The 24,061-nt window shown below is 42.6% G+C and overlaps 1 protein-coding gene across 3 annotated transcripts in view; it reads left to right on the top strand.

Moving 5' to 3' along the window:
* Positions 1-15,237: 15,237 nt before the first annotated feature.
* ptpn13 (protein tyrosine phosphatase non-receptor type 13) overlaps positions 15,238-24,061 on the top strand; it is a 303,931-nt gene continuing 295,107 nt past the window's right edge. For all 3 annotated transcript variants that reach the window (XM_059988683.1, XM_059988682.1, XM_059988681.1), the window contains exon 1: positions 15,238-15,496. In XM_059988683.1, the coding sequence (XP_059844666.1) occupies positions 15,494-15,496 (3 nt within the window). In that variant the 5' untranslated portion in view covers positions 15,238-15,493. The remainder of the gene's footprint in view (positions 15,497-24,061) is intronic.

The following is a 24,061-nucleotide window of genomic DNA, read 5'->3' as shown; positions in this document are numbered from 1 at the left end:
AGTCAAGGATCCAGCTGCAGAGAGATACGAAGGACCGGCTTTTGGTACTTGTTGATTAGTACTGAGGGTACGATGGTGTTGAAAGCTGAGCTGTAATCAATTAAAAGCTGCCTGATATAGGTGCCGCTTTTGCCTCGATGGTTCGAGGCCAAGTGCAGAGCCAGTGAGATTGCATCCACTGTAGATAGGCAAACAGAAGTGGGTTCAATTCTTGCTTAGGCAGGAGTTGATTCTGACATGGCCAGCCTCTCAAAGCTCTTCATCATAGTGGATGTGAGTGCAACTGGGCAAAGGATTTTCAGAAAGCCTTTGACAAGGTGCCGCACATGAGGCTGCTTAACAAGCTATGAGCGAATGGTATTATAGGAAGGATTCAACATGGATAAAGCAGTGGCTGATTGGCAGGAGACAATAAAGGGAGCCTTTTCTGGTTGGCTGCCAGTGACTAGTGATGTTCTTCTGATTCTTTTTACATGTCAATGATTTGGTTGATGGAATTGATGGCTTTGTTGCAAAGTTTACAGGTGATATAAAGATAGGTGGAGGGGCAGGTAATTTTGAGGAAGTAGGAAGGCTACAGAAGGATTTAGATTAGGAGAATAAGCAAAGAAATGTCATAAGGAATATAGTGTTGGAAAGTGTATGATCACACACTTTGTAGAAGAAATGAAAGGATTGTCTGTTTACTAAATGGAGAGAAAATACAAAAAAACTGAGGCGCAAAGGGACTTGGGAGTCCTTGTGCGAGATTCCCTAAAGATCGATTTGCAGGTTGGATCTGTGTGAGGAAGGCAAATGCAATGTTAGCATTCATTTCAAGAGGACTAGAATATAAAAGCAAGGATGTAATGTTGAGACTTTATAAAGCACTGGTGAAGACTTATTTGGAGTATTGTGAGCAGTTTTGGGCCCCTTATCTTAGAAAGGATGTGCTGAAAATGGAGAGGGTTCAAAGGAGATTCATGAAAATGATTTCCAGGATTGAATAGCTTGTCATATGAAGCGTATTTCATGGGTCTGGGCCTGTATTTACCAGAATTCTGAAGAATGAGGGACGACCTCATTAAAACCTATTGAATTGTAAAAGGCCTTGATAGACTGGATGTGGAGAGTATGTTTCCTGTGGTGGGGGAGTCTTAGGCCAGAGAACACAGCCTCAGAATAGAGAGACATCCTTTTAGAATGGAGATGAGAAGGAATTTCTTTAGCTAAAGAGTGGTGAACCTGTGTAATTCTTTGCCACAGGCAGCTATGGAGGCCAAATGTTTATGTATATTTAAGACAGAGGTTGATAGATTCTTGATTGGTCAGGGCTTGAAGGGATGCAGGGAGAAGGCAAGAGATTGAGGTTCAGAGGAAAATTGGATCAACCGAGATGAAATGCTGGAGCAGATTCGATGGGCCAAATGGCCTAATTCTGCTCCTATATCTTATAGTCTTATGGTCTAATGGGTCACTGAGGCAGTTTATCCTGCTCTTCTTGGACACTGGTATGATTGTTGACATTTTGAAGCACGTGGGGAACTCCGAATGCACCAGTGAGTGATTGAAGATGTCCTTGCATACTCCCACCATCTGGTTGGCCCAGGTTTTCAGTTCTTTACCAGGTATCCACCATCAGGGCCTGATGCCATGCAAAGTTTCACCCTCATGAAAGATGCTTCAAAGTTGGTCTCCAAGACAGAGATCACAGGGTCACCAGGTGCTGCAGGTATTCACACAGGTATAGTCTTATTCTCCTTTTCAAAGTGAGTATAAAAGGCATTGAGCTCATCTGGGAGTGAAGCTTCATGACATAACAATTTGCCATGTAGGAAGTAATGGCATGCAAACCCTGCCAGAGCTGTCTCTAACTTCAAATGGATTGTTTCTTTTACTCTTAAAATAGCCTTCTGTAGGTCATACCTGGACTTCTTGCATGGTTCTGGATCTCTGGTCTTGAATATCACAGACCTAGACCTCAGCAGACTACAAGAACCGAGGATCATCCATGGCTTTTTGTTTGGGCATGTCTGGTATGGTATCGAAGGCAAACACACATTCACTTAGGTCTTGATGAAGTTGGTGATAACTGTGGTGTATTAATTCAGATTCAAAGATGAGTCCCTGAATATTGTCCAATCCATCCACTAAAAGCAGTCCTGTAAGTGCTCTTCCGCCTCTCTTGTCCATACCTTCTTGGTCTTCACCACTGGTGCTGTGGTCTTTAGCCGAAAGTAGTACTTCCAGGTGATCAGACTTTCCAACGTGTGGGTGTTTGATGTTAGGGTAGGTGTTCTTATTAGTGGGATAACAGCGGTGAAGTGTGTTGCTTTCTTTGGTTCCACAGGTGATATGTTGGTGGTAGTTGTTCAGAGGCTTCTTCAAGCTGGTCTGGTTGAAATCTCCCGCAATGACAGGGCAGGCAATCAGGGTGCACAGTTTTGTAATTGCCGCTCTCCTGGTGCCCGCCTGATGAAGGCCTGAGATGGAATGTACACCGCTACCAGAATAATGGCGAAAATCTCCTGAGACAGAAACATCACATTTGTGCACCATGATGAGTTAACCAACAAGCATACTGTCCATTTTCTACCTTTAAAAGACTCAACTGATCCGTTTTTGTGGAGAATGGTGAAGCCATTGTTGTGGTTTCTTGTGCCCCACAAACGACCAGGAGACGCAGAAGATTCTTCAAGAAGGGTTAAACTTTAATTTGCAAATCAAAGCTGAGACAGTCAGTGAGCTAGTCGCTGATTGCCCCCACCCCCCCATCATTGTACATAGCATTTTTTATAGCAATCTCCTGGTTTAGTTGCATTAGCATATCCAATCGGTCTACAGTTGCATACCACAAGTACATCTGCCACTATTGTTTCTACCCATTGACTTAATCATGTTCTAATCTACATCTCTTAGCTACCTTTCATTAACACACAATTATAGTCTACATCTCTTAGCTAGCCTCTCATTAACATCCCATTATCTTCTACATTCTTAAGGTTTCATTCTCCTACTGAATTGGATACATACATAGCAAATAGCAAACTCAAAGCTGACTACATAGTTTTGGTTACACAGCAAACAATGTAACTTTTATACTCCAATACCATCAGGCTGCAGTGCTGCATCTGAAGTGGGCGGAGTGAGACATGCTTCAGTGAATCAAAGTACACAACAGTCATTATTATCCCTCTGGTACTATAATCTTGCCCTGAGGTCTTCGATTTTATTTTCTGGAGATTGTACATTCACTAGAAGGATAGACACAAGTGGTGGTGGGGGGTGGGGGGTCTAAGGCCTCTGTGTTTCAATTGTTTCTCCCTCACAATTCTTATATGGTCCGTGAGAATAAGACTCTTTCCCCCTATTGTCATAGATTTTACTGTTTTCTCCACAGTAAAAACTGAAGAGAAACATTAATTAAAAATCTCACCAATTTCCTTTGGTTCCACACACAGACAGTCATGCTGACCCTTAAGGGGAGATAATTCCACCCTCTTACTCTTTAAATACCTATAGAATCTCTTGGGATTTTGCATCATCTTGCCTGTCAGATCCTTCTCAAATCCTCTTTATGCTCTCCTAACTTCTCTCTTACACTTTTGTAGTCATCAAGAGATTCACTTGTCCTCCATTACTCATGTGCAGTCTATGCTTTTTTCTTTTTCTTAACCAGAGCCTCAATCTCTCATTTAACCAGGGTTCCTAAACCTGCCGAGAGCAGCGAGTGAGAGAGAGAAACGGACCAGCACACGCAGATACCTTCCTCTAGCTGCAGCGAGTGAGAGAGAGAAACGGACCAGCACACGCAGATACCTTCCTCTAGCTGCAGTGAGTGAGAGAGAGAAACGGACCAGCACACGCAGATACCTTCCTCTAGCTGCAGTGAGTGAGAGAGAAACGGACCAGCACACGCAGATACCTTCCTCTAGCTGCAGTGAGTGAGAGAGAAACGGACCAGCACACGCAGATACCTTCCTCTAGCTGCAGTGAGTGAGAGAGAAAAACGGACCAGCACACGCAGATACCTTCCTCTAGCTGCAGTGAGTGAGAGAGAAACGGACCAGCACACGCAGATACCTTCCTCTAGCTGCAGTGAGTGAGAGAGAAAAACGGACCAGCACACGCAGATACCTTCCTCTAGCTGCAGTGAGTGAGAGAGAGAAACGGACCAGCACACGCAGATACCTTCCTCTAGCTGCAGTGAGTGAGAGAGAAAAAAACGGACCAGCACACGCAGATACCTTCCTCTAGCTGCAGTGAGTGAGAGAGAGAAAAACGGACCAGCACACGCAGATACCTTACTCTAGCTGCAGCGAGTGAGAGAGAGAAACGGACCAGCACACGCAGATACCTTCCTCTAGCTGCAGTGAGAGAGAGAGAAACGGACCAGCACACGCAGATACCTTCCTCTAGCTGCAGTGAGTGAGAGAGAGAAAAACGGACCAGCACACGCAGATACCTTCCTCTAGCTGCAGTGAGTGAGAGAGAGAAAAACGGACCAGCACACGCAGATACCTTCCTCTAGCTGCAGTGAGAGAGAGAAACGGACCAGCACACGCAGATACCTTCCTCTAGCTGCAGCGAGTGAGAGAGAGAAACGGACCAGCACACGCAGATACCTTCCTCTAGCTGCAGTGAGTGAGAGAGAGAAACGGACCAGCACACGCAGATACCTTCCTCTAGCTGCAGTGAGAGAGAGAGAGAAACGGACCAGCACACACAGATACCTTCCTCTAGCTGCAGTGAGTGAGAGAGAAAAACGGACCAGCACACGCAGATACCTTACTCTAGCTGCAGTGAGTGAGAGAGAAACGGACCAGCACACGCAGATACCTTCCTCTAGCTGCAGTGAGTGAGAGAGAAAAACGGACCAGCACACGCAGATACCTTCCTCTAGCTGCAGTGAGTGAGAGAGAGAAACGGACCAGCACACGCAGATACCTTCCTCTAGCTGCAGTGAGAGAGAGAGAAACGGACCAGCACACGCAGATACCTTCCTCTAGCTGCAGTGAGTGAGAGAGAGAAACGGACCAGCACACGCAGATACCTTCCTCTAGCTGCAGTGAGTGAGAGAGAGAAACTGACCAGCACACGCAGATACCTTCCTCTAGCTGCAGTGAGAGAGAGAGAGAAACGGACCAGCACACGCAGATACCTTCCTCTAGCTGCAGAGTGAGAGAGAGAAACGGACCAGCACACGCAGATACCTTCCTCTAGCTGCAGTGAGTGAGAGAGAGAAACGGACCAGCACACGCAGATACCTTCCTCTAGCTGCAGTGAGAGAGAGAAACGGACCAGCACACGCAGATACCTTCCTCTAGCTGCAGTGAGAGAGACAGAAACGGACCAGCACACGCAGATACCTTCCTCTAGCTGCAGTGAGAGAGACAGAAACGGACCAGCACACGCAGATACCTTCCTCTAGCTGCAGTGAGTGAGAGAGAGAAACGGACCAGCACACGCAGATACCTTCCTCTAGCTGCAGTGAGTGAGAGAGAAAAACGGACCAGCACACGCAGATACCTTCCTCTAGCTGCAGTGAGAGAGACAGAAACGGACCAGCACACGCAGATACCTTCCTCTAGCTGCAGTGAGTCAGAGAGAGAAACGGACCAGCACACGCAGATACCTTCCTCTAGCTGCAGTGAGTGAGAGAGAGAAAAACGGACCAGCACACGCAGATACCTTCCTCTAGCTGCAGTGAGTGAGAGAGAGAAACGGACCAGCACACGCAGATACCTTCCTCTAGCTGCAGTGAGTGAGAGAGAGAAAAACGGACCAGCACACGCAGATACCTTCCTCTAGCTGCAGTGAGTCAGAGAGAGAAACGGACCAGCACACGCAGATACCTTCCTCTAGCTGCAGTGAGAGAGAAAAACGGACCAGCACACGCAGATACCTTCCTCTAGCTGCAGTGAGTGAGAGAGAGAAACGGACCAGCACACGCAGATACCTTCCTCTAGCTGCAGTGAGAGAGAGAGAGAAACGGACCAGCACACGCAGATACCTTCCTCTAGCTGCAGTGAGTGAGAGAGAGAAACGGACCAGCACACGCAGATACCTTCCTCTAGCTGCAGTGAGTGAGAGAGAGAAACGGACCAGCACACGCAGATACCTTCCTCTAGCTGCAGCGAGTGAGAGAGAGAAATGGACCAGCACACGCAGATACCTTCCTCTAGCTGCAGCGAGTGAGAGAGAGAAACGGACCAGCACACGCAGATACCTTCCTCTAGCTGCAGTGAGTGAGAGAGAGAAACGGACCAGCACACGCAGATACCTTCCTCTAGCTGCAGTGAGAGAGAGAGACAGAAACGGACCAGCACACGCAGATACCTTCCTCTAGCTGCAGTGAGTGAGAGAGAGAAACGGACCAGCACACGCAGATACCTTCCTCTAGCTGCAGTGAGTGAGAGAGAGAAACGGACCAGCACACGCAGATACCTTCCTCTAGCTGCAGTGAGTGAGAGAGAGAAACGGACCAGCACACGCAGATACCTTCCTCTAGCTGCAGTGAGAGAGAGAAACGGACCAGCACACGCAGATACCTTCCTCTAGCTGCAGTGAGAGAGACAGAAACGGACCAGCACACGCAGATACCTTCCTCTAGCTGCAGTGAGAGAGAGAGAAACGGACCAGCACACGCAGATACCTTCCTCTAGCTGCAGTGAGTGAGAGAGAGAAATGGACCAGCACACGCAGATACCTTCCTCTAGCTGCAGTGAGTGAGAGAGAGAAAAACGGACCAGCACACGCAGATACCTTCCTCTAGCTGCAGTGAGAGAGACAGAAACGGACCAGCACATGCAGATACCTTCCTCTAGCTGCAGTGAGTGAGAGAGAGAAACGGACCAGCACACGCAGATACCTTCCTCTAGCTGCAGTGAGTGAGAGAGAGAAACGGACCAGCACACGCAGATACCTTCCTCTAGCTGCAGTGAGAGAGAGAGAGAAATGGACCAGCACACTCAGATACCAGTGTGAAAGGTTGGCAGATGCTGCTGGACACTCACTTTCCCTCAGCACCCGCCTTGATAATTTCAATCTTCCTCGGCGCTTTAATCGGCAAAAGATGGAGTCAGTCATGGGTCCACACCATCTCCTGGCTTCCTGACCTCTATGCTGCACACTTTGGTCACAGCCCCGTGGAACACCCTTAGATATGGCAAAGAACCAGATAACTTGACCGGCCCGAAATCACACTGCTAGAATGTAGATAACAGGCTCTAACGGCAGCAGAACCATATCTGAAATAAAAGGAAGATGTAAAAGAAGTGAAAGGAATTGCTTTGTGAACCATCTTGATGTTGCCTTTGGTAGCATTGTTTGCTCATGCCATCTTCTTCTGGAACCTTGTACCTTTCCATAACATCGTATCTTTCCTACCAGTTGTATCTTTCCCCACAGCCATTTTTAAAAGTTATAGGAATACGGTCACCGAACACAATGCGCTTGCTGACAGACACATCAGCAACTTCCCTTATATCCTGGGAAGAGGTCCAGCTTTGCACCCTTTCTAGTCGTTCCCTCTATATACTGATAAAGGAAGGGATACATTTCAAAAATTCCACTCCATCTGACAATTTGACACTACGATTGGTCCAGTTAAATTCAGGGAAGTTAACATCCCCCACTGATACTACCCTGTTATATTTATAACTAGCTATGCCCTCCATATATATGAACTTTTCCAATTCACACTGACCTTTAAGGAGCCTATAATACAATCCCACTTCGTGTTTCTAAATAGCCTCACTGGATGACCTCCCAAGAATATTTTCTCTAATTGTGTCTAATTGTTATGTCCTTTTCCATCAAGAAGGCAACTCCCCTTCCTCTCTTACCTGCACCTGTAGAATTTATATACTGTAACTGGGAAGGGCAAAAACGGTTCGGTTTTCAGAGCCAATCCATGCCTTGAGTTCATGTGCCTTACCTGTCATGTGTCTTGCTTTAAAATGGTCTTTCCACTCCCTTTACTGTTCTCCCGCCTATCCTGACAACTCAGTTTTCTCTCATTGGTTATAGTATCATGTCCCAATTTTTCATCAACCACTCTCCACTTTACTGCTCAGCACCCCAGCAGTCTAATTTAATACCCTCTGAGTAATACTAGCAAATTCTCCAGCCAGGATATTGGTCCCCCTCCAGTTCAGGTGCAACCTGACCCTCTTGTAAATGTTACCTCTATCCCAGAAGAGATCTCAATGATCTAAGCACTTGAATCCCTCTCACTATAGTAGCCATATTCATCTAAGCTATCTTTCTATTTCTGCTATCACTTGCACATGGGACTTTCAATAATTACTACCTTTCAGGTCCTGCTTTTCCATTTCTCTCTTAACTCTCCATATTCACTACACAGGACCTCATCCCTCTTTTTAACATAGTCATTTGCACCAAGAACTCAAGATGTTCATCCTCCTGCTTGAGAGTGTGCTCCTGCTGCCCTGTTGTTGTTGTTCAGTCATTCAGTTGCATCTGAGTCTTCATTGGACTTCATGGACCATAGGGTCTGCAGGGTTTTCATGGCAAGACACTGAAGTTGATTGCCAGGCCTTTCTTCCGCGCAGATACTGCTGCTGCCCAGGTTGGGACCCAGCTGAGTTTTAACTCAGGACCAGCTGCCTTGAAGTCCAGTGCTGATGTCACTACACCACCAGCCGGCCCCCAGCTGCTCTGAGGTGGTATTAAATTATTACAAAAGCCTTTCTCTTTTGTCCTGTGGACACTTAACTTTGGCATAGAAATTTCACCATGTGTCATCTTTAAGAAATGTCCCCAACCCTCCTTTTACAGGGCAACCTCTATGGAGAGTCCTGTCAAGTATTTAAAGAGCTGTAGTTGCTTTAATACACCTGACTGGCTTGAACCCTCATTCTTCCTGCAGGTAGTCTATCACTTTTATTAAAGGTAGTGTGCTGTCTTTACGACAGTTATTTAGTTTATAATATTTTTGCTTAGTAATTCATTCGATAGTATTTTCTAGTTAGAATTAGAAGTGTTTAAAGTATATTCATTGCATGTAAAATATATCGGCATGCGATGACGTCACATCCGGTTTCGCTGCGTCTTGTGGGAAAGTACCGGTTTGAAATTAACGCAAGGGTGGGGGCTCACCACGAGGCTCACCTGAGCAGTAGTTGTTTTGCAGGCATGAGAAATCACAGTGAGAGCAACGCTGTAAGTTAATAAATAATCGATATATTGAACTAAGATGTTAATGCCGATCCTGTTAGAAGTAATGACGGTCGATAATGTTTATGCTTTCGTTAGTTAAAGAGTTGCGGATAGTTTGCATGGAAGTGTATTTAAAGTAGTCAATGGAGCAGGTAAACTCTGCCTGTATACTGCACCTTAGTGTAATGTTGTTATAGTCACCTTTACAAGTATTTACAATTGAAATGTGATATTAAGGAAGGAACAAATACTGTATCAATCTTGTATTGCTTTATCAACAGTTTTCACCATATGTTAATGTGAAGAGTGAACAGTAAATGGTTAATCTTACTGCGATCTGGTTCTTATTGACTGTGGTTTATCTCGACGTTTAATTCAGCGTTTCGTTAAACGCGAAGGAGAACGTTACAGGTAGCATTTGTATGTTAAAAAAATATAGGTTCGTTTCTGGAAGATTGGCGTAAAAAATAATATTTGCATTTGTTTAACTGAATTCTTAAAAGCATTATTTCATATTCCTTTCTAAGTACAAGCCTTCATATATACGTATTTTGTATTATTTGTAAATTGAGATTGATAAAGACTGACGATTAATATTGCAGAGAATCAATATGTACTGGTGTACAATACAACGACGTTAGTTTTTCTGTAGCACAAACCAACCCTTCCAACGTCCCACCGCCACCATTACTTTATCATTTCCTGTTTCACACCATATGTACAGACATTCCTGTGCCTAGCATCACTTTATGGACATGCAATCAATCTAGGTATATAAGCCATTTTATGTACTTATATATTTTTTTATTATTGTGTTCTTTATCTTATTGTGCTTTTGTGCTGCATCGGATCTGGAGGAACTATGATATTTTTCTCCTTTACACCTGTGTACTGGGAACTACATGAAGTAATTTTGTTTCTTTCCAGGTTGTATTGTGCCGTTCTGAAAGAACAACTGGGAACTGCCCATGATGAATTACATAGTGAGGTGCTTTCTATGCTGAACATGGGTATTTATGATTTCTTTCCCACTGCAATGCTTGTTCAGACCATTGCTGGAAAAAAGTAGGTCATGGTGTCCTAAAGCAAGTCTGCTATTAGAAATGGCAAGACATGGGAAAAATGCAAACTGTGCAAAGGGGAGTAACAGGATCTAGATTCTGCACTTGTAGAGAAGGTGAAACTTCAGGTTTTGTAAGCATTAAATGCTGGAAATTAACAAAGACTTTGAGTATTATGTCCAGAGAGATAAACAGAGAAATTACTCATAAACTCTGTAAACCTGTAACGTGCCCAGTTAAATGATGAAGTACTGTTCCTCCATCTTATGTGTACTTCAATGGAGAAGTCTAGGAAGCAAAGGAAAAGTTGGAGTGGAATGATGAATTCAAGGGGTGAATGGTGGAAACCTTAGGTTTATGCTTGTTGACTGGCTGGAGGTATTCCGCAAAGCAGAATCCAATCTGCTTTCTGTATTCCCAATGCAAAGAAGTAAATGCAGTATTGTAAATAGAGTGCATGAGGCCATAAGCAGAGGTAAGACAAGAGGTATCCTCTGTCAGGACACATTAGTTACACTGATAGTGGTGGAGATTTCATTCTAATTTCCCTCTATTATTCTGATATTTCTTTAAACCATTCCTTCATCATTGCTGGGCTTAAATCGTGGTACCTCTTTGTACAACAACATCATGGGAGGACCTTCACCAGGAGGTTTGTAGAGGTTCAAGAAGGTGGTTCACCACCATGTTGTCAAGGGTAACTGGGGAAGGAAAATAAATGCTGAAATCTCCAGCCCTGCCCAAATCCTCAAACATGAGGATAAGGGAACCCATTTATGGTTTTAGAAGTCAAATTCAAAGTAGGTTGATTATTGAAGTATATATATGCTATCATATACCCTACCTCGACATTCATTTCCTTGCAAGCTTTACAGGAAAATAAAACAATACAATAGAATTTCTGAAAAACTATGCAGAAACAAAGGCTAACAAACTACCAATGTGCAAAAGAAGACAAATCATGCAAGTAATAATAATAAAATAAGTGAATAAATGATACTGGCAACGGGAGTTGTAGAGTCGTTGAAATTGAATCTATAGGTATGGAGGCAGTTCAGCATTGAGGTGAGAAGTTATCCATGGTGGTTTAGGTCCCTGATGGTTGAAAGCTAATAACTGTTCTTCAACCTGATTGTGCGGGACCTAAAGCTCCTGTACCACCTGCCCAATGGTAGTGGGGAGAAGACAGCATGGACTAGATGGGGGTCCTTGACGAGCCACCACTCTGTAAACATGCGCAATGGTGGGGAAGGCTTTGCCTATGATGGACTGGGCTGTATACACCACTCTTTGCAGACATTTTGTTCTTGGGCATTGGTGTTTCCATACCAGACCACTTTGTAACCAGTCTGGAGACTCTCCTCTCCAAGGAGGGGAAAAGTGAGAGCAAATCAAACATAATTATCTTTGGAGGAGCCCTTTGGGAACAGTGACTGTAGCATCAGATAGGTGGGAGATGCTTAAAACTGGGAAGTCCAGAGTCAGCATGTACATGTAAGGGTATGAGGCAAAGATGGTAAAGTTTAGGGAACCTTAGTTATCAAAGGTTTTTTTGGAGGAACTGGTATTGAATGAATCCTTGGAGGTTTACAGAGAATATAGGAAAGAACTTTAAAAATTACTAAGGCAAAATAAATGTCATAAAATGATGTTAGCAAATTGGATTAAGGGCAATCCTAAAACCTTTTATAGCATATTAGAAGAGGATAGTGTTACACCTGTGCCCAACTCTGAGGGGCCGACGGGTCCCAAAGTAGCCCCCTCCTTTTCAAGAATCGCAAGATTGCTATTAAGTCAGGTCAGGAGACCCAGGAAATGAGAGAGAGACGTTTGGAATGTCCTGGCCCCTCAGCGATACAAAGCGACGGGAAACGGCCATTGTCTCTTGGAGACGGAATTGTGTATTGAGTACTGTGCTATTTATTTGAAGCCCTCAGGGAATGACTAAAAGTGGGCTGGTTGAGGGGAGGCATCCCTCCACCCTGATTGACATCTGAGACCCTGTGCGTCAGGATAAAAGAGGGTCTGGGGAACAGCCCCTTGAGATGCACCCGGAGAAATGCTAGAAATCCCGTGACAGCGTTTGATAGCGACAGCCGGTGGGGCTCGCGTGCGTCCTTTTCCTTGGCCTAGGAATTGGCGGGCGTCCACGGAACGGCTTAACTAAAAGGACCGACTACAAAAACGGAACTCTCGAAGGATCGACATCGTAAAAGGAAAAGCTGGCAAGTTTAAAACATCTGTCTCTCTTGACTCCAACCAAAGGCTGCAGCCTAAATGAGCTAATGACTTTTATATTTCCATCGGACAATACATTATCCCCTAGACAACGATAGAGCTTATTTCTTATTGATTATTATCATACCCACACTGTTCGAGTTAGTATTGACGACGTATGTTATCTGCATGTTTGCATTGATATTATTTTTGTGTATTTTTATCAATAAATACTGTTAAAAATAGTACCATCAGACTTCAACGGACCTCTCTATCTTTGCTGGTAAGTGACCCAGTTATGGGGTACGTAACAATAGCTAAAGAAAGAATAGCTCTCCGGAGGGACAAAAGGAGAAAGCTAGGTGTTAGAGGATATGAGCAAGGTCCTAAGTGAATTCTTCTCACAAGTATTGACCACAGAGGAAATGGAGGCTAAAGAGTTCAGGAAGAGGTACGCTGATACATGTGTTTGCACCAGAAGTATTGGCATGCCATAGGATGAATAAATCACTAAGGTCTGATGGGATCTATCCCAGGGTGCTATGGAAAACAAGGGCGGAAATCGGTAGGGCTCTGATAGAACTTTCTGCATCTTTGTTTGCCATAGACAAGGTACCAGAAGACTGGAGAATAGCTAAAGCGATGATATTGTTGTCATTCTTTCTTGTTGCTGGTTAGCACGATTCGTTCATTTTTTTTTGTGTGTGGGGCATAGGGTTGATGTTGCTCTTTGACGACTTCCATTGTTTTCTTTGTCTCGTGGAGAAGATGAATGTCAGAGTTTTTCTTTCCTTAATGGAGAAGATGGATCTCAGAGTTGTATACTGCAGACTTACTTTGATAATAAACAAACCTTTGAAGTTGTCCCCTTGTGGAAGAAAGCAATCTGGAGTTAGCTTGGAAACCACACACTGATTAACTTTATGTCAGTGTTAGGGATGTTGTTGGAGAAGAGGCAGGTAAAATTATAGCAGTTACAAACATTTGACAGGCAAGGAGTAAAGTCATGGGAGGATCAGAGGTGGAGTGGGTCAGCAACTTTAAATTCCTCAGTGTTATTATTTTGGAGGACCTGTCCTGGGCCCAGCATGTAAGTGCAATTACCACGAAAGCATCGTAGTGCCTCTAGTTCCTTTAAGTTTGCAAAGATCCAGCATGAAATCTAAAACTCTAACAATCTTCTTTAGATGTGCAGAGCTTATTGACTGGCTGCATCACAACTTGGTACGGAAACACCAATGCCCTTGAACAGAAAATCCTACAAAAAGTAATGGATGTAGCCCAGTCCATCAGGGGTAAAGCCTTCCCAGCCATCGAGCACATCTACATGAAACATTGTAACAGGAAAGCGGCATCCATCATCAAGGACCCTCACCGCCCATTAGATGCTTTCTTCTGGCTGCTGCCATCAGGAAGAAGGTACAGGAGCCTCAAGACTCACGCCACCAGTTTCAGGAACAGTTATCACCCCTCAACCATCAGGAAGAAGGTACAGGAGCCTCAAGACTCACACCACCAGGTTCAGGAACAGTTATCACCCCTCAACCATCAGGAAGAAGGTACAGGAGCCTCAAGACTCACGCCACCAGTTTCAAGAACAGTTATCACCCCTCAACCATCAGAAAGAAGGTACAGGAGCCTCAAGACTCACACCACCAGGTTCAGGAACAGTTATCACCCCTCAACCATCAGGCTCCTGAACCAAAGGGGATAATTTCACTGGCCCCCGTCACTGAAGTGTTCCCACAACCTATGGACTCACTTCCAAAGGCTCTTCATCTCATGTTCTTGATATTTATTACTCATTTGTTTATTTATTATTATTTCTTTCTTTTTGTATTTATGCTGCTTGTGTCTTTTGCACACTGGTTGAAAGCCCAAATCGGTGCAGTCTTCCATTGATCCTATTATGGATTTATTGGGTATGCCCACAAGAAAATGAATGTCATGGTTGTATATGGTGACATATATGGACTTTGATAATAAACTTACTCTGAACTTTAATGGATCTAATGCAGGGAAACAGGATTTGCACAGATAAGCATAACCGTCGACATGAATTAAGAGATAATCTTTCTCCGCTCTAAGATTCCGTGATTCTCTGAAATGGCAGAGGGCAGACAAAAAAAAACTCTCTACTTCAGTGGCTGGTACTTCATTAAAGTACTGTAACGTGAAGTTTAAGTAAAATGTACTACCCCTAACATTTCTCATTTCTGACGAAACTGAAAGATTAACCTCCTCTTTCTCTATCTCAATAACTTTTATGGAATCACATCAGGCGGTGAGTGTGCGTGTTGGAATTCTATAACTTCTTACAAATGAATTGAACACAACTGATCAAAGATGGACACAAATGCCATCCCTAACTGATCCAATTTGACTTCCTTTGCTGTATGTGTGAAGGTGGCTCCGGCATTCAGATTTGTCTGAAATCAGGTACTGTATCACAGTAATGAAGTCCATTCAGGAGCAGGTTTTACACGCAGTGATGTACTTTCTTAAAAGTTGCAATAATCCGATATAAAATACTTGACCTAAAGTTAATTCTGTTTTCTGGTTGCAGAATTTTCTGTTTCAGATTGCTATCACCCCCAGTCTTTTGCAACAATACAAACGTTATTCTTTCAGAGTGTCGAACACACGCCTCATTGAATGATATCACTGTTAAAATCACCTGCCCTGACATGCCTCTCCTCAGGGTGGTTGGAAGCGCTGAGAAGTTGTCCGCCAGCACGCAGTAGGTGGGCGCTGGGACGCGCACGCGTACCGCGTCGCCAAGTCCGCCCGCTCCACACCGGCTCCACACCGACTCCACACCGGCTCCACACCGGCTCCCAAACGGTCGGGTCGCAGCGGCCGGGTTCTCCCGCTCTGAAAAGCCCCAGTGTTTTGTGAGATGTTCAGCGGCGGCTGCTGTTGCGCTGAGGACCGCAATGCCTCGGGAACAACTTGCTGATGAGTTGCAAGACTAGGTGGATTTGTTCCAGTCGAGGGAGGGTGTTTAAACGGAGGCGGCGAACCCCGACTTCAAAACAAGCGAGTACGAGTATATGGTAGGTATCAGAGCCAGTGTGGGAGCACGTTTGGGAGAAATTGTTCCAGTGTTTGTGACGGGAATGGGGGGGATGGGGAAGTGTAACAAGCACATATGGGTCAAAACATCCCGGGTCTAGTTTTAGTTTGCATTATGAGGGCACAAGACATAACAGCAGATAGGCCACTCGGTCCATCGAGACCAACTAGCCAAGACGATGTTGATAGCAATTGGATATTCCCTATTTGATACTGAACAATACATTCCCCCATTTTTTCTCGTCGTTTGCTTTCCTTTCATTAAAAAACATATTACCGACCCCCCCCCCCCCCCGTTGGATGGGGTGAGTTGAATTGTTAGGAAGATTTTTATGAGCATTTCAGAGTATTCTTCAAATTGTAACTTCTGTAGATAAGAAGCAGGATTGTTTTTGACTAGCCATTTCTGAAGTTCCAATCATTTTGTTTTCGTAAAAAATACATAGTGAGATCATAGTCACTTGTAAAATGTTATCCGTGGTTTGTACAGATTGCGTAAATTACAGTTAAGAATTGCAAGGAATTACTTTTTTAAAAATCTCCATAATAATTCTTTGTGTTTTCGTTCAGAGGTACAGTGGGGTGGGATCTGAAGAGGCATGTTATCAGAACGTGTATTAGATAAGAATAAGTCAAAGTCTTATTTAAGTGGTGATTTTCATCTTGTGCATTTCAGATCTGTTAGTAAATAAATACAGTGGATTCCTGTTAATTGGGACACATAGAGATCAGATTGGCCCAGTTAAGTAAATCCCCCAATAACCCGAAGTTTAAATAGTGGAAATAGTTTATAATGTATAACAATTTATACATTTAAATGAAATGCAGAAGAAATTAAAATACTTCTACAACACTATAAAACTTTGTATTAGTTCCTAATAGTTGTCGATGTTGGAATTCATCTGCTGTGTTCTTTTGATGGACTGTAAGTGAACAAAGTCAGTGCAGACACCCAGTGGAAATAACAGTCTTCAAGCAGAGCTTTTGATAGTTGCATCCTCCAAGCTTTCATTCTCATTGTACCATTCAAAGTAATTCTCCATACCATCAATCTCTTTGTAGTTCCTAGCTTGTTGAAGTAGTGAAATGGTTATATTTCGCTCTCGGCTGTTTCTGGTATCTCCAAGCCTGTATGCTTGAAACTGCTATGAGCAAAGTAGTTTTAAATAGTTTACTTTTTTATTACTCACCAACTATCAGTAACAAAAAATCATTGCTTTTTTGAACATAAATATGCAAGTGATGCTATTTAAAAGCTGTTCCGTCTAAGCATGGTATGGTGTCTAACAACAACATGATGTGCGCACGACTGGCAGTGGCTGGAAAATGTTTGGCACTAGTCTCCTGCTCCAATTAAGCAGCGTAGTGCCCCAAGTATATGAAGGGAGTCACAGCTATTTTCCCAATTTATTTTGTTAAGAGTTGTCCCAGGTAAGTGGCTGCCCTGATTAACCAATGGAGCAGTTAACCAGAATCCACTGTATTGAATTTGATTTTTAAAGTCGTTACAGGGCAATATCAAAAGTTTAAAGAAGATTTATTATCAAAGTACATGTATGTCACCATATACCGTACTACTATGAGATTCACTTTTCTGCGAACGTTCACAGTACATACAAAGACGCAGAGTAGAATCAATGACAAACCACAGACAACAAAGATGGACAAACACCCAAAGTGCAAAAAACAACAAACTGTGCAAATAAAAAGAGAAAAAAAATCAAAATAATAATAAATAAATAAGCAATAAGCATTGAGGACATGAGTTGCAGAGTCATTGAAAGTGAGGACATGGGTTGTGGGATAAGTTCAGTGTTTGGGTGAGTGAAATTATTCCCTTTGGTTCAAGAGTCTGATGGTTGAGGGGTATTAACTGTTCCTGAACCTATGGCTTGGGACCATGGGTTCTGGTCCCTCCTTGCTTATGGCAGCAGTGAGAGGAAAGCATGGGGTGGATGATGGGGGCCCTTGATGATCGAATCTTGAGACAGTGCCCCCTGTAGACGTGGTCAGTGGTGTGGAGGTCTTCACTTGTGATGGATTGAGCCGTACCCACTACGTTTTGTAAGCTTTTCCATTTGAGGGGATTGGTTTTCCGTACCAGGCCATGATGTATACACTTCAAGAGAAGATTTTCAATGTCTTTGCGAACTTCTGAGAAAGTAGAGGTGTTACCATGCCTTCTTTGTAATGGCAGTTATGTACTGGACCCAGGACAGATCCTCTGAAATAATAATGCCTAGGGATTTAAAGTTGCTGATCCTCACCACCTGTGATTGCCCGATGAAGGCTGACTCACGGACCTTCCATTCCTTCCTCATGGAGTCAACAGTCAACTCTTTGGTATTGTTGGGGAGAGATGTCATTGCCAATCCAAACTGACTGGAAATTGAGGATTCAGTTGCACAAGGCAGTATTGAAGCCAAGGTCTTGGGAGATTATTGATTAATTTCAATGGGATGATGGTGTTGAATGCAGAGTTGTAGTCAATAAGGAACATGCTGATGTATGCATCTTTACTATCCAGATGAACCTGTTGTGACAGTAGGCAAATTGGAGTTGATCCAAATCACTCCTCAAGTAGGATTGATTCATCACCAATCTCTCAAAACACTTTATCGTGAATGTAAGTGCAACTGAATGATAGTCTTTGAGGCAGGTTACTTCGTTCTTCTTGGGTACCGGTATAACTAAAGCCTGCTTGAAGCAAATGGATACCAAATGGATGCCAAATTGAAAGGTTAAAGATATCAGTGATGCACCATCAATAACTCACACTGAGACGTAAGGCGAGATATCGGCTTTTATTGACTGGAAGAAGGAACCAGGAGTGAGTGTCTATCATGCAATGTCTTGGAGACTGAGGCCGAGCGTCAGGCCGCAGATCTCCTTTATACAGGGGCCTGTGGGAGGAGCCACAGGAGCAGTCAGCAGGGGCGTGTCCAGACAGGCACATAGTTCACCACAATCAGTGAATGTCCCAGCCAATTGATTAGCACTGGTCTTAAGTATTTGGCAGATACCTTGTGTGGGCTAGATGATTTCTGTGCATTCACCCTTCTGAAGGATGCTCTCACATTGGTTGGGGAGGATGGAATGATTTTGTGAAAGACGTACGGGCTAAGATTCATAAGTTATGGGCATGCTGTGTAGGCGATTGAAGCATGGCAACACCTCCGGCTGCACCCAGCAGCACATCCTCAGACATTGTTGGTTGTTGACACAAATGACACATTTCACTGTTCATATGAGAAATAAAGCTAACTTTTAATCTTTATCTTGAAACCCGTTGAGGCTTTTATTCTCTTTATAATTACCTAACTTAATTCCTAAGGCTTAGATAGTGGAATGCCTTAAATCTGCTTGGTACACATTTAGCTTTTCATTTCAGTTGCTTTGTGTTTGATTACTATTTCAATGCCTGAAACACTTTTATGACCAAAATGTGTGGGATTATTTAACATGAATTTATGTGTAAAAGATCTCTACAAAACAATAACATATCACAGAAGCAACACTGTAACACAACATTTGGAGGAAAGTTGGTCATTGTGATTTTGAGTTGAATCAAATATGTTTATAAGTTTTGTCAATCTTTATTTTGTCTCTTTATCTTCATTTGTCAAAAGTTAGTTTTAAGTCCGAATCTGATTTGGTTCAGGTTTATTGCTGATGTATCTCATGAAATTTGTTTTGTGGCAGCAGTGCAGTGTAATACATTAAAAAAAATGTCTACAATACAAATATATTAAAAAAAAATGCTTGCAAAATGAGAGCAAAATATATTCACAGAGCATTCAGAAATCTGGTGGTGGAACGTTATGTGTGCATCATCAGACCCCTGTGCTACCTCATTGATGGCAGTAATAAGAAGACATGTTGTTGATGGTGAAGGTCCTTTATGATAGATGCTGCCTTTTTGAGGTGTCACCTTTTGAAGATGCCCTTGATAGTGGGGAGGCTAGGGTCCAATGTGGAGCTATTTTAATTTACATCCCTTTGCAGCTTTTTCCGATCATGTGCATTGATGCCTCCATACCAGACAGTGACGCAACCAATTAGAATGTTCTTCATGATACATCTGTAGAAATTTGCCAATGTCTTTGGTAGCATACCAAATCTCCTCAAACTCCTAATGAAATATAGCCACTGGCATGTCTTTGGTGTAACTGCATCAATATGTTGGGCCCCAGATAGATTGATCTTCAGGAACTTGAAACTGCTCCACCACTCACTCCTCAAATAAAGTCTGGTGTGTGATCTCCCTTCCTGAAGTTCGCAATTACTTTCTTGGTTTTTTGCTGACATTAAACGTAAGGTATTTGTTGCAATGCCACTCAACCAGCTGATCTATTTCACTCCAGTATACTTTCTCATCACCATTTGAGATTATGCCATCAGCAGTTATGCTATCAGTGAATTTATAAATGGCATTTGAGCTGCTGCAGAGTTGCAGAGAAAGTGAGGTAAAAGATTGAGAGGACAAAGGGAATATATTTGATATGTTGTAGTTGGGGTCAAGTCGTTCAAGGGACAGTGTGTCACATAAGTGCAATGCACTATAATAAGGAGTTTCAATTGGAGAATTTGATATTGGCATTGTTCACAGGCAGAAGATGATATGCTGTTCCTCCAGCTTATGTGGTTCCTCATTTTAATAGTGCAGTATGCCGTGATCAGTGGTGTAGTGCCATCAGCACTGGACTTTGAGGTAGATGGTCCTGAGTTCGAATCTAGCTGGGTCCCAACAGCAGTAGTATCTGAATGGAAGAAAGGACTGGCAATCTACTTTTCTATCTTGCCACAGAAACCCTATGGACAACTACACTATTCACAGGGTGACTTGATGGCACTGAACAACATGCCATGACAGAGGTAGAAATCTAATGGAGAATTAAAGTGGTAGGAAATGGAAGATTGGCATCACTCCTGACTGAATGTAGGTGCTCTGCCCTATAATCTTTTTCACTTTTGCGGTTAACTCTGTCCTCTTTCCGCAGATAAAGCCTGATCTGACTGTTCCCAGTAGTTTCTGATTTTTTTTTGTATTTCTATTACCTGAAGATATTTTTATTTACTTATATTGACCTATTATTCACATTCAAAAGAAACACATTTAACAGTACAGTAACAGCAGAAGAAAGAAAAACAATATGAGAAAGGAAAAGATGAAATTGTTTGGGTAACCACTTACAGATGAGGGTTTGAAAATATTTTACAAGCAAGTAACAAGACCGAGAAAACTAGGTAAAGTCTCTGGGTAGGTTGCATGTGGACTCCATATGCAGTGGTGGAATTTGGCACTGGAAGAAACCCAAGCATTAAGATACTTTTATTTTTGCAATATCCAATAATTTTCTTGGATGATTAAGCAACATTTGTGGGGTAGAGGTTTTTTTGTATTGGGAAGTAATCTTGCTGGAGGTGCTCTTTAAGGATCTCTGGTTTTGATGCATATGAATGATTCGGATAAAAATGTCTCTGGTTGAATTAACAAGTTAAATCAAGATGAGTGGCACTGCGAATTCCAAGAATTCTGTGCGATATTAATAAATTACAGACATGGGCAAAGAAATGGCGGATGGAGTTTAATGAGGGCAAGTGTGAGGTGTTGCACTTTGGGAGACAAATGAAAAGGAAGAATATAGAGTAAATGTTAGACCCTTTAATAGTATTGAGGTCCAGGGGGATCTGAAGTCCAGGTCCCTAGATCACTGAACATGGCTACACAACTAGATGAAGTGATAAAAGACATGGCATGCTTGCCCTCATTGGTGGGAGTGTTAAGTTTAAGAGTAAGGAAGTCATGCTGCAGCTATATAAACCTTAAGTCAAACCACATTTGGAGTATTGTGTGAAATTCTGATCAGCCCATTATATGAAGGATGGATTTATGGAAAGAGCTACAGCATAAAGAAAGCTTGGACAAACATGGCTTGATCTTCCTAGAGTGTCAGTTTGCTGAGGGGAGACCTGATTGAGGTATTTAAAATTATGAGAGGCATACAAAGGTTAGGCAGTCAGTTTGTTGCCCAGAGTAGAAATGTCAGAGACCTGAGAATGTGGCTTTTAAGGATGGTGGGGGGGAGGGAGGAAATGGTGTTTAAAGAGGACATGAGGGGCAAAAATTTTTTACACAGAGCATGGTAGGTACCTGGATTGAGTGAGTAGGAGTAGTATTGGAAGCAGTTTGTTGGAGGGTAAAAGAGGCTTTTCAATAGATACACAAATCTGAAGGGAATGGAGGGATATGGATAATACACAGGGGGAGGACCTTTAATATAAATTGGCATCAGGATGAGCACAATGTCAGGGGACAAGTGTCTAATGTTGAGCGATTCTATGCCTGGAGGCTTCAGTGATGTATATCATTCTGTAGTAGTATGTAATATGCTGTACCTGCAGTGATTTTTCTCCCCCGGAAAACCTATCGAAAGAGGAACAAGCACAATTGCTTGGTATGCGGAGACTCTGTTGGAATGGATTGAGAGAGTGATACCAAAGAATGGATCAATGGAGAGATGTGGAGGGGACATAATGGTGTAGGAAAATCTAGTCATCCAACCAGCAGAGGTGATCTAAAAACAAAGGACATTGAGGTATCATGGTCGCAATTGCACAGGTGCATTGACAACCAGATATTTTCAGACCTTAATAGAAAACTGAATTTGAGCTGCTCAGTTTGTCAATGAGTTAATTTTATAAAACCTCAGTAGGAAATGCAATAATAGCCTTGTTTTTGGATTAGTTAGCCTTTGGGTGGATGAGTCCATTTTGAAAATTTAGTATTTAAGTATAAGAAATGGTCCCTAACACTGGATGCAAAATCTTGATTCATTAAAAGCAATTGCAGATGGTTGAAATTACGAAATAATTGGGAGTGCAGAGTACTAAAATAAAGAAATCATGAATAAGTTGTGTAGAGCTTAGAGCAATATTGTGCTGTTCTATCCATATGATAGAATTATGTGACAGTCAGATGTGAGGGAGATTACTTTAGGTAAATTAAATCAAAGTTCTGGGGAGAGCTTGAAATTTCAAGATATGGGAGCATTGGAGCCCGAAGGATTTAATAGATACTGTACATTTAAAATTGTGAAATGTTTAGATCAGATGAATAGGGAATAGAGAGATTGGCTGGGTGGTCTTTAAGATGATCAGTAGGAGTGAAAATGAATAAACATTTGAGGCATATGGTGATAGCAAGGGAGATTATGCATGTTCCTGGTTGAGTAGTCAGTGCTTTACTAAGTCAACCATTGCCTACACAGTCTGATTTACCTATGTTTCCAGTCCCATGCCTGTGCAGTTGAATCTGAATAGCTCTTAGATATGATTAGAGCCATCTGGGTATGAGCACTAAGTGCTGACTTTGCCGGTTATGGTCATAGTCAGTGAATGAATTTAGGAGAAAGAACGTGCTTATGGTGAAAGATGTTATGTGATTTGAAATGGGGCAAATAATCATATTTTCATCACAGCTACAGTGTATCTGTGGTTACAAACAGATCCAGAAATGGAAGGAATGGATAACTGAATTCGAGTTATATTGTGTGAGGTGATTGAGGTAGGTGTGCTTTGGATGATCAGGTTGCAAGTGAAGTAAGTTAACAACTAGTTCTTTGACAGTAAAAAATATGTAGTTCACTTGTGATTGTGATCATTAATGGATTTGTAACACATAGCACATGATTTAAAAATAATCCATTTAAATCAATGTTGATTAATCAGTAAAATTATTCACGGCTTACATAGTTTGGATTGTCAGGGGTGAATGATGAAATTCATAAATAGTTAAGAAAATTAACTAGCCGTTGACAGTCCATGGCTGGGGAACAAGTATGAAAATGGAGTTGGATTAATGTGGAGAAAGCACTGATGCAAAGATGAGAAATTAAAATTTTCATTTACCCACTGTTACACTGTAACAGATAGTGATGGTATTAAGTTCAAAGTAAATTCATTATCCAAATACATATATGTCACCATATACAACCCTGAGATTCATATTTTTGCAGGCATACTCAATAAATCCATGATAGAATAATCGCCATAATCGAATCAATGAAAGACTGCACTAACTTGCATGTTCAACCAGTGTGCAAAAGACAACAAACTGTTCAAATACAAAAAGAAGGAAGTAATAATAAATAACGAGGCAATAAATACCAAGAACATGAGCTGACGAGTCCTTGAAGTTGAGTCCACAGGTTGTCCACCATTTCAAAGATGGGGCAAGTGAAGTTGAACGGAGTTATCCCCTTTGGTTCAAGAGTTTGGTGGTTGAGGGGTAATAACTGTTGCTGAACCTGGTGGTGTGAGTCCTGAAGCTCCTGTACCACCTTGCCTTGGTAGCAGTGAGAAGAGAGTATGGCCTGGGTGGCAGGGGTTCCTGATGATGGATGCTACTCTCCTGCGACGGACTGAGCCTATCCACTACTTTTTGTTGGATTTTCTGTTTGAAGGCATTGGTGATTCCATACAGACTGTGATGTGGACATTCAATATACTCTCCACCACACTCTGTAGAAGTTTGTCAAAGTTTT

The sequence above is a fragment of the Hypanus sabinus genome, chromosome 14 (genome assembly GCF_030144855.1).
Source record: "Hypanus sabinus isolate sHypSab1 chromosome 14, sHypSab1.hap1, whole genome shotgun sequence".
NCBI lineage: Eukaryota > Metazoa > Chordata > Chondrichthyes > Myliobatiformes > Dasyatidae > Hypanus > Hypanus sabinus.
The sequence above is the reverse complement of the archived record's forward strand: the minus strand, read 5'-3'. Positions and strand labels throughout refer to the sequence as shown.